Raw genomic sequence first — 12,674 nt, forward strand, 5'->3', positions numbered from 1 at the left:
TGATCATAAACACATGCTGAGGATATCGGTGCTACTTGTCACACATTTAGTCCATTTACGCCACTGAGTATTTCTCAGGATATGACTATTTTTTAAAAAGCATTTCTGTATATGTCACAAATAAAAATTTTAAATAAAAATATCAAACCTTTCTTTTGACAAACATATATTGTAATTCGTGGTTTTCCAAACTGGGGTTTATGAAAAGCTAATAATTACATAATTAAATGTGAAATTAAAATAAACTATATATATATATATATATATATATATATAACCTGCATGTCATTAACCAACATCAGAGAACCGTGAACACTGAATGTGTTATTCAATTATTGAAATTAAACTTTATTTTAAGGGGACACGTTACTATAGGCTACTTACTATAGAATTACGGTTAAGGTTTGGTTTAGGGTTAGTTGTTATGCATACTTTACTGTTCTTACTATAGTAAGTACATTGCTCAGTAGGCTACTTATTTGAATAAGTGCAATGTAACTACGTCACCTTACAAAAAGTGTAACTGATGCTTCGAGTAAATATTTTAGATCAAGGTGTTTCGGCAGACCAAAATGTTTGGGAATCCCTCTTGTAATTAATAAATTACATAACTACATTTGTAACATTTACAACGTGCCCCAATACATATTTGATGCCTTGCCTGGCATTTAAGAAAATGTCCCCTTGTCCGAGAACACAGATCAACAAATGATATATAAAGCATTATATAACGTATAATCTTTGTTAATATTATTGGTGTTACTAGTTCTTTAAATTTCTAGTTGCCTACGTCTATTCATGACGCAAATGATAAAATGAGATTTAGACCATACTGTAGACAGGCCTATATAATATTAAGCCTGTGAAGTGGAGATTCTTTGACTGAAAAAGGTCAACGACTGTAACGTAAATCACCACACTGGTATTAGGCTATCCAACTGTGCGTAACCAGATGTCCAAATGTCCCATCGGTCAGTGCGGATTTAGGCCATAATATCCACAGATGAGAGAGAGGGCAAAAGACAACTTTCCAGGTGAAATAACACCAGAAATAAATCTCTCTCTCTCTCTCTCGCTCTCTCTCTCTCTCACTATATATATATATGTATATATATATATATATATATATATATATATATATATATATATATATATATATATATATATATATATATATATATATTAGGGGTGTAACGATACTCACATGTCCCGAATCGAAACATATCACGATACTGAACTCACGATTCGGGTGTAAATGAATAGGCTTGGACTTGGTGCTGGTAACCGGGTGTAAATGAATAGGCTTGGACTTGGTGCTGGTAACCCAATGCACAGGACAGTGGTGTCACCAGAATAAAAATATTCATGATTCTGACGCTGTAAATACAGAATTATTTTAGACGAATATGCTTGCACAGTGTCACTGACTATATAGGCTATTTAAAATATTGTAGGCCACTTTTTACTGGTAACATAAGACATTTGGCATTATCAGGACCCAATATTCCCAGATTGCATTATTATACATTATATTCATCATTTAGAAGTTTAACAGTTCTGACACTAAAACACTGAAAACTTGATTTTTTCTCTCAGTAATTTTTTGGGTGAATTATACACAATACACAATACATATTGTCACTGTCCACGATACACATTGTTGCGTTTTTGTATTGCGATATATTGTGACTATATATATATATATATATATATATATATATATATGTATGTATATATATATATATATATATATATAGATATATATAGATATATATATATATATATAGATAGATAGATAGATATAGATATATAGCCTATAATCTTTATAATAAGAGTAATAGTATATTATTGCATTAACAACTATTATTATAATTAATTATTTCATATAATATATAATAATGTTGATTTAATTTGTAGTTAATTTGTATTCAATTTTAGTTGAAGAAAACGGTAATGTAGCAGCGTGTCATTATTGACAATGTACTGCCACATAGTGGTTGTAATAAACATTACATAGCCTGATGTTTTTTAGCGTCCACCAAACAGAGCCTCATGTCATTCATACTGGTGACTAAAACGTGTGTATGTATGTAAACAAACAATAATGGACATTTTTCCTGCTGAATAAAACAATAGAAACCATTACAGAAATGCTAATGGTTTCCACTACAAAACCATCAGCCGTTAACCATTAAAACCATTACCAAGTGGCGTCCATTACGTAGTGTGTTTTGGGCCATATTCCATTAGGATTTATTGGTTTGTAATGGTTTTCTTACAAATTTGTATTGGTCTTGATTTACACATAATTTTAATGGTTTCCATTACAGCTTGTATTGGTTCTGATTTGTAATGGTTTTCTTACAAATTTGTATTGGTCATGATTTGTACATATTTAATGGTTTCCATTGCAGTTTTGTATTGGTTCTGATAATGGTTTCATTACAAATTTGTATTGATATGGTTACATGCTTTTAGCTGTTAATAATTAGGACATTAATTATAGTTTTTAATTAATTAATTTGAAGTATTACTACAATTATACACAATTATATAAACTGCACACCAATTTTTCAATAGCTTACAGCTCAGGTTTTGTTTAGCAAAGAATGAAGAACATGCACCTGATTATACTGTATAAATTAATACAGTAAAATACTGTACTTTTACAAAATACTGTAAAATACTGTATAAATTATATACAGTATTAAGACCTGCTTTTTTACTCAACCCAGCTGGAAATAAACATCCGACACAAAACATTAATGTTACATTTTTATTATTTGATTCACAGTTATTCTTTTACATTGTGTGGCTTCACTGGGGCTGACAGATTAGACATCAATGTAAATGACACAAGATCTGTGAGGGAACCAACAAGCAACAGGTTAACTATAGGCCGTCACCCGATACAGTCCGGCTATGAGTAACACACTTCTAGCCAAAATAACCTTGAATTTGGTTACATGTCGTTTTTGCCAAAAACAACTTGCGAGATGTATGATATTCAATCATGTAAGCAAAGCAAAATCATGGAACCTTTCCACTGATCAAACGTTTCTTTATAGTGGAAAAAGGTTCTTCACACTAAGAAAGAAAAATGGTTCTTTTAAGAATTTTCACTTAAAGATTCTTCGGCGAACCAAATATGGTTATTCTACGTCATCGCTGTGAAAACTTCTTGGAACCTTTATTTTTTAAGAGTGTATGACAATATCTACAGTAGCCCCAAAAATAAAAATAAAAAACAGAATGTAACTGCATTTGAATGTGTCATTTATACAGTGTAATTATAAATGTAAGTACTGAGTAATATTAATTAACTACATGTACTTACTATAAGGTTAGGGTAGGATTAGGATTTGGTTGAGGGTTAGTTTTATGTAAATATGCATAATTTATTACTATGGTAAGTACATGCAACATCTGTCAAATAAAGTGTTACCCTGCTGTTATTTTGCAAGAAGTGTGCCGTTTCTTTACAATAGATGACACTTTCGTCAGGAGTCAGGAGTCGGTCACTGCACTGAAACTGTCCCAAAAAAAACAAAAAAACATTCCAATGGCTTTTAGAGTGGATTGTTGTGATGTGAAATGTAAGACTATTATTAACAACTATTTGTAAATCTAATCAAATGGAACGTATTAAACATTATTAAATGTTAAATGTTAGTAGTTTGACTGGCCTGTATTACTGACTGAACATGATTGACAGGTGGTGATATATGACTGGGAGCCAGTGATTGACAGCACACTGACTCATGGCGTGAGCACTGATTTAAGTGGCAAAACTTTAAAGGGTTTGATGTGATCTCCTAACGATCGATAGTTTTACCGATTCCCGTGATTGATAAGGTGACGTCATGATGACTCAGGTGTAACGTAACTCAGGGCGTAATGTAACAGGTTGTCGCAGAATCACCATCTCCATCAATCCAACAATGTATCAGTTATTCCGCTCATAAAGCCGAGGAAAATATTCAGAAGAGTTTATAATCCCAGTGTGAACGCCTGGAGATGTTTCCCGTGAGGACCATGGACCAACATATAAAATGCGAAGGGGGAAAAATATGATTAGCTTTGCAGGAGAGGTCGAAAGCACTGTCAGGAGAGAGAGCTATTTCTGAACATTAATTTCCATGTTCCTAAATGAATTAAGATCAATCTGCAGTTACTTCACAAACCTGTTCGACTCAAGTTAATCTCCACAGATCCATATCGAGAAATCCAGTGACTTCATAATCCGCACGCGCTGTCCCGAAATAAAGTCTCAGTGCTGTTGATCCGAACAGCAGGAACGCTGGAGAAGTTTAAAGTTGAGAGAGTGCGAGCGTGTGTGTGTAGGCCTACCTGCTGACTGTCAGTGAGGGTGGAGTAGAACAGCAGAACTGATCCGACCCATTAAACACGCACACACACACACACTGCGCCCTCTAGCTCACATCAGGGGAGAAACGGCACAATTACAGTCAGTTACTATGGCAAGCCGTTTTAACATTTAATCCTTAAAACCTACTAGTATCTATTTTCATGCTACTAGTACTTATTTTTTATATACTAGTACCTTTTCCGTTAAGTACTAGTACTTATTCATTAGCTACTAGTGCTTATTCTTTAGGTAGCCTACTAGTGCCTATTTGTTAGATACTAGTGCTTATTCTTTAGGTACTAGTACCTTTTTAAAGACACCAGTACTTATTCATTAGATACTAGTTCCTTTTTATTAGATAGCTATTAAAAAGACACTAGTACTTATTCATTAGATACTAGTGCTTATTTCAATAGTGACTAGTAACTATTATTTTGTTACTAGTAACAATTTTTTATTTATTTTTTGCCATTGACTTCTATGGGGATCTGTCATTCAGATATCAACTATTAAGTTCTGACTAGTATGTACTCCAATTGTGACTAGTACGTATTTATTAGATACTAGAAGTTATTTATTAGGTACTAGTACTTATTTTTTAGATACTAGTACCTATTACTAGATACTAGTATTTATTCAATAAATACTAGTACTAAGGGCCCTTTCACACCTGAAAGTCCGAACCAAAGTTCATGTTTTGATACATTGTATACATTTGGTTAGTTTTGGTTTGGTTTCACATTGCAATTATGCGAGCGCACTAAAGAACTTTTCATGACGTACTTGCGTCCTGTCGTAATCATCTATATGGGCTGCATCTTAACATTGATTGGTTTGTAAACGGATGTGCGTCTGACGTCAGCGTGTTGTCAATTCGGCGGGTAGCCAGGGGGCCAATGTTTCGGAAAAAATTGAAGCTTCCCCGGGCGCCACCATTGATTAGCAGACCATCACCTGCTGTTAGAATTCCATTGACTCCCATTCACTTTGGTGTCACTTTGACAGCGAATAACTCTACATCTGAGGCGTTTAAAGACTCCATTTGTCCATTATTTATTTCTAAAGATACACGAAAATGTATAAAAGGCTCCATTACCTTGTATCTTACGTTATGGCCCGCAGAAGCCGTTTTTGTAAAAATAGGCTAACGATTACGTCATAACCACGCGACTCTCTGTCGCACAGTAGAGAGATTACCGTATGGACAGGAGGAGAAGCTCGCGGGCAATCGGGGGGACGTGGAGGCAAAATGACAAAATAATTCATCAGAATACTTAGCAAAAGTTGCTCCTGCTCCTAGCTCATGGACACCTCCTACTCACACTCTCCGTCTCTGCAAGTTTCGGAAGAGAATGATTCAGATTTCTCTTGGCACAGCTAAGACAGACAGGTTGCTCATGTCACATCTACGTCGTCAAGCTCAGTTTGAGTCTGCGCAGTACGCTCAGCCATCAGGAAGTGAGTGCTTCTAATTGACTTCACTTTTCTCCGTTGAATCCAATGGGGTCACTGTGTCCATTTATTTTACTGCCTATGCAGGTAACTTTGACAAGAATGAATGAACAGACGCATAGCATTGCCACTATACTGTTATTATTACGGTATTACTCCCTGCAGCACCAACTATACTCGAGGCTAGTTCAAATTCGCCAAATGTACGTCCTCGTTGTACGAACATATCGTCGCCGGCAGGACAAATGTGTGTGTGTGTGTGAGCGCGCAAATCAGCTGGAATAAACGCTGTGGGCAGGACTGCACATAAATATTCTTCTTCAGTTGTTTCTGGCTACGCGGGAACCACCGGAACTTCCTGTAAATGGTCTGAAAGTCCGAACCATACAGAAAATGCTTTCACACTGGAAACGAACCAAACCTTTGTTCAGTTTGATCCGGACCGAGACTACCTCTTTTCGTCGGACCAAATTTCGTCTGTTTGGTCCTGACCGTGGTCCGAGGGAGGTTTCACACCTGTAATTTTGATTCGGACCAAACTGAAAAGTCCGAAAGTCCGGACCAAACAAGGTAGGTGTGAAAGGGCCCTTAGTCATTAGATACTAGTACCTATTAAATACTAGTAGGCCTACTTATTCATTAGCTACTAGTACTTATCAATAGGTACCTATTCATTAGATTCTAGTACTTATTAATTACTAGTACTTATTCAATATATACTAGTACTTATTTATTAGACACTAGTACCTTTTGTAATTGTTACTAGTAACTATTCTTATTTTACTAGTCACAGCTGCTTTTTTACTCATCTTATGTTATGACTAGTCAGAACGGCCACTGGAGAGTTCAATTAAAAATCTTACTAGTAAAATAAAAAAATCATACTAGTAACATTTGGAATAAATACTAGTATCTAATAAATAGGTACTAGTATCTAATGAATAAGTACTAGTATCTATTTAATAGGTACTAGTATCTTTTAAAAAGGTACTATAAAGAATAGGCACTATAAGCACTAGTAGCTAATGAATAAGCACTAGTACACTAGTGTCTAAAAAATAAGTACTATAGCATGAAAATAGAGACTAGTAGGTTTTAAGGATTAAATGTTAAAACGGCTTGCCATAAAAGGGTCAGTGCTTGGCTACAAATGATTTAGTACAGAGAAAATAGAGAAGCTCAGTAAAACAGTTTGCAGTACAAACACTAAGTTTATTTTCATTTCTTTTCGTGTCATCCCCTCAAGGAAAATATACACGATTGAAAACAATTATTTGAAAAGAGTCCACCTATTAAAAAGCTACCCAAACTCAGCGTTTCAGTGCTCTCTTTACTGAAAACAAACTGCCATCAAATACATTAGTGTTCCGTTTTAATGCGCATTTTACTAACAGATACTCTGCAAAACATGTAGAACATGACAAAAACAAACGAACAAAACAGAACCCACAATCGTGTGTGGTAAATAAGACTGAAATCAACATTTTGATTCAGATTAAGGAGTCATTATTCCCAAAAAAACAAAGACGGCTCTGTAAGCACTGGACTGTCACTCATCATCGGTCTGGTTGTCGTTGTAAGTAACATGTCATTTGATGTACATGAAATCTCTTTCCCTATATACATGACACCACAATCAACTGCTTTCTTTACAGGGTGGAAAATGAATTTCTGACGTATCATTTGATTCATATTGAAATTAAAAAATATATTTCCATCGATTAATTAATTATTTTTCCCAGCTTTTTAAAAATGTCAAAGGCATTATGGTGATAGTATCCAAATCTGACCTTTTTTTTTTTTTTTTTTTTGGCGTATACCATTTTCTGAGCTGGAAAAAACAAAAAACAAAAGGCACTTTCAACACCTGTAGCTTTCACTTGGCATGAGCAGAAGTGACAGAATGTGTTTATTTGGTGTACAAGAGAGAAATGTGACCTACTTAGACTGGCTTGACAAAAAAAAAAAAAATGTGGCAGAACATTTTTTGTGGGACAAAATACAAACATCAAGTGAGGTTATATACTTTTACTCACAAATAGACAAAGTCTGTGATGATAAACACTAAGGCACAATATGCTTTGGTGATTTTGCTATGTAAGTTCCCTTTATTGTGTAGCCTATTCTGATATGGGAAAAAAATAACGTGCTAGTTTCTTAAATCTGAAGTATGTAATTTATTTCTTTGCCCCAACAGCGCCTCCTAACGGAATTTCAAAAAAATAAAAATTGATGGCCCCGCCCCCAAATCACGCCATTGGTCGAGACAGTGTTGTTGCGTAGAACTAGATGGGTCGCTTAAAATAAAAAGGTTAAAGTTTAAAGTTAACCCATGAAATGGCTTTACTTATTTATAACACAGAAAAGGTTACATACTTCAGTTTTAAATGCAAATTATTTTTTAAAGTTTCTATGAAGAAAATGATTTGTTTCTTAGTGTTTTAGTACTGGAACAGCCCATGTGCAGTGTAAGGCAGGTAGTTCCACATAAATAATACAGTACCCTTTTTATGCTCTTTCATTAAAGTTAAATCCACTCAATGTGAAAAAACAAAAGAAAAACAAATACCAGGGGCGAATTAAGCCTTTGAAATGTGAGAATAAAAGGCTGAACAACAGAAAAAAGCTTCCATGTACTATGACAATACAACTTTATATAAGCAACGTTCTTTCGAAACACATTGTGGTTTAAAACATCAACCGAGTTAAACAGACATCCAGACAAAAATAACAAAACTGTACCGTTTCACCCACGAAAAATAAACACCGAAACACGAGTGATGAACAAATTATAAAGTAATTATTCATTCCAGACCTCACCCAAAAACGTGACAAAAAGCCTTCTGGGGTGGGACTGACAGAGGCACAGCCACTTAAAATGAGGTTGTGAGTCATTCAAAGGCTTTTCTTAGTCCGTCAGGCTCTGCCGCTCTTGGCGGACGTCAGCTGTGTAGCCTAAAAGCCTCAGTGAATATAAAGTCTCCACTGTTCTGTCTGTGAGCAGTGTGTCGCTGACTGGGGTGAGTCGGGAGCCTCAGTCTTTGACCAGTCTGTAGATGTGATGCTGAGCGCCGTGCTCGCTGTTTGAGACCTCGAACACGCAGGCCATGCACAGTAGGGTCTCTTGAGTGTCTCTGTTCGTCACCACCTGCAGGAACAGAAACCGGCTTTTAGAAATCGCCATTTGACACTGACTATATACACATGTGGATTTAGATGACTGAATGGACATGGGAATTGTAGGACATACCAACAGGATGGTGAAGTTTTCTAGTACGCTGTTCATCATGTACTTCTCAGGCAGGTGCTTGAGCTTATGGATGAAGTTGATCATGTATTCACACATGGGAGACCGGCTGATCTTGTACACAAAACGTCCGTTCTCAAACCGAGCATACTCCGTCTACCAGAACAGACAAACAAATAAGATATTTTAATTAATTAATTAAATTAATTCATACAGTTTATATCTATATATATATATATATATATATATATTTTTTTTTTTTACTTTTTTTTTACACATATGATTTTTAATATTTCAATTTTACAAATAAAATTTTATTTAACTGAACTTTAAAAAAGTAAAGAAAACAAACAAATATAATTCATGTTATAATTGTATATAAAACACTATAATTTTACATGTTTATATGAAATATTACATATAAAATTTAATATTAACTTAACGTTACATTTTTTATATATAAAAAATATATTTTTATATATAAAATAAAAAAATTTAAAATATAAATTTTATATTATATTATATATATATATATATAAATATATATAATATTATATACAAATAATACATATATTATTTGTATATAAAAATACATATAATATATAACATTTTACACATATAATTTTAAAAATGTCAGTATTACAAATAAAATTAAATATTAACTGAACTTTAAAAAAAGTAAAAAATACAAATAAAATTCATATTATAATTGTATATAAAAATACATATTATAAAATTAAATATATACATAGATTACAAATAAAATTGAATATTTATTAACTGAACTTTAAACATTTTAATTGTGTATATAAAAAGGCCAAATATAAAATGATAGTTAAAAAATTATATATATATATATGTATGTATATATATATATATATATATATATGACCAAAAACAAGTGAAATAAACAAAACATACATATATATATATATATATATACATATATACACAATTATAATATAATATAATAATATATATATATATATATTACATTTTGAGTTTACTTTTGATAGGATATGTTTTGACGTTTACAAACATCTTTTTACTCTTATGTATCATATTTATTTAATATTCATTAGCACTCACCTCAACTTTCTCCACCACTTGTTTCCCGAAGGAGCAGACCTTTGTGGAGCAGGTAATGGTCATGTTCTCTGAGCTCTCGTACTGACTGGTCACGCCGTAGAAAGCCCCAGAATCCTCCTGGATGTTGCAGTTCAGGTCGGCCTGCGGACGCACCAGATAACAGCTCAGTGACGGATGGAGAGAAAACATTGCCAAAAGCCACTTCGACCGCAGGGTTTGCATACAGTTGAGCAAATAAATGAGTAATTCGTCAGACGCTAAAAAAATAAAAGGTGCTTTATGTCAACAGTAAACTCTTTGGCTACCTTAAACTGTGAATAGAGCTTTCTGTGAAGTTTACCAAGGCCACAGACACCTAGAATCACTGAGTCTTATTTACAGTTAATGAAACTTCTGCAAATCTATTTTAAAACGTTGAGTGTATCAAATGCCGTTGAAAGAACATAATAAAAAAAAAAAAATCTTTTGTACAGTCTCAGAGATTTCAAGGCTATAAAACATGATTTATTATACCACAACACTGTAGAGATCAAACACAATAAGAACACTCTATTCATTTCAGCTGCTGTTGTCCTAAAAACACCCATTAGTAAAAGATAAACCAGGCACGTTTGACCACCATCCGAAAACTAGTGTGCGATGTAAGAGTGTGGTAAGCGTTAACCTTCAGTCTGTCCAGGATGAGGCCGTCATGCGCTTGCACCTGTCGCTCAGAGAGGCAGGTGTTCAAATAAAGGCTCCCTATCAAACCCAGCATCAGCACTATTAAAGGACAGAGCGCTGTTTCACAGGGATTAAACACACCACTGCTGGCTTTAACACAGCACTTTAATCAAACGCCAACGTGTTGAACCAATTCAGCTGCCTCCATTCAGACGCACGCAGGGCACTGGTGCTTTCTCAACAGCTCATATAATGCTGGTGTATGGTGGATTCTTTAACTGTGGGTGCTTTTATGGCACATGAGTTTATTTTTAATGTCTGATTTTATTGTTTTACATTTTATCCCAGACCAAACTAGAAAAAGCTAGCATAAAACAATAAATTGTTTTAAGTTTATTTTAGGATTAAAGTTCAAAATGTAAAAAAAGGATAAATAATTAGTTTATGGTTTAAATTTTGTAATATGAAAAGGATTATTTTTTTAAATAAAGCTAAAATAAAGAAGAAACACTTGAAGAAGTTAATTAACAAAACTACAAATTAACTTAAAAATTTTAAGTTTTATACTGACAATGATAGCTTTCAATATGACAATTATTTGTATTAAAAAAGAGGCAAACGTGAAAATAACTGACCCACACTTTAATTCATTCTTAAACTATATAAAAAAAATCATGTTTAATGTTTATTTTAGAACTAAAGTTACATTTTTGTTATATAAAACTTATTCAGCTAAAACTGCCCAGATAAGTATTTATTAGTTATTCAATAAATTATTATAAGAATTACTCTTACCTAGGGTCAGAATTTCATTCATTCTTAAACTATAAAAAGCCATCATGAAAAATTATTTATGAATAAAGTCATCATAAATGATTTAGAATTTGTTACATTTTTGTTATATAAAACATATTCATTTAAAATTTCCCATTCAAAGTATTTATTTATTATTCTAATTATTTTTTTATATTGACAATTATATATTTTAATACAAAAAATGTTATATAAAAAAAGAGCATTAACTGAATTATGATTTATTATAAGAACTACCCTTATCCCAGATCTTAAATTATAAAAAGCAAAAATTATTATTATTTATTATTATTATTATTATTATTAAATTGCCCATATATACTCAAAGTATTTTTTAGCTAGGCTTTTACATTGACAATATCTTTTAATATGAAAATGATTGACATTACAGCCAAAAGTGAAAATAAAATGTACACAAAAATGCTGAAACTAATTATGATTATAATAATTATTTACTTTTCCCCCCATATTTATTTATAAATATATTCACTATATATATATATATATATATATATATATTAGGGCTGTCAAACGATTAATCGCGATTAATCGCATCCAAAATAAAAGTTTGTGTTTACATAATATATGTGTGTGTATGGAGTATAATTATTTTCTATATATAAATACACACACATGCATATATATTTAAGAAAAATGTGTTATTTATATATAAAATATTTATATATAATATAAATTATATATAATATAAATATATCTACACAGTATATACATGCAAATATTTCTTAAATATATACATGCATGTGTGTGTATTTATATATAGAAAATAATTGTACACCGTACACACACATATATTATGTAAAAACAAACTTTTATTTTGGATGTGATTAATCGCGATTAATCGTTTGACAGCCCTAATATATATATATATATATATATATATATATATATATATATATATATATATATATTCACTATATATTAATCACTATAATGCAACATTATCTATAACACCATTGTTTAAATTATAGAAAAGGTTTTTTTTTTTTTGTTTTTTTTAAGGATTGTCTCACTATTACAGGT

General features: G+C 32.5%; 1 protein-coding gene across 2 annotated transcripts in view; it reads right to left on the bottom strand.

The window, feature by feature from the left end:
* Positions 1–7,015: 7,015 nt before the first annotated feature.
* Positions 7,016–12,674, bottom strand: part of tead1a (TEA domain family member 1a) — a 38,939-nt gene continuing 33,280 nt past the window's right edge. For both annotated transcript variants that reach the window (XM_079859464.1, XM_079859465.1), the window contains 3 exons: positions 10,158–10,298; positions 9,072–9,224; positions 7,016–8,969 (listed from right to left, as the gene is read on the bottom strand). In XM_079859464.1, coding sequence (XP_079715590.1) covers positions 8,856–8,969; positions 9,072–9,224; positions 10,158–10,298 — 408 coding nt within the window. In that variant the 3' untranslated portion in view covers positions 7,016–8,855. The remainder of the gene's footprint in view (positions 8,970–9,071; positions 9,225–10,157; positions 10,299–12,674) is intronic.

The sequence above is a fragment of the Squalius cephalus genome (assembly GCF_949319135.1).
Source record: "Squalius cephalus genome assembly, chromosome: 23".
Lineage (NCBI taxonomy): Eukaryota > Metazoa > Chordata > Actinopteri > Cypriniformes > Leuciscidae > Squalius > Squalius cephalus.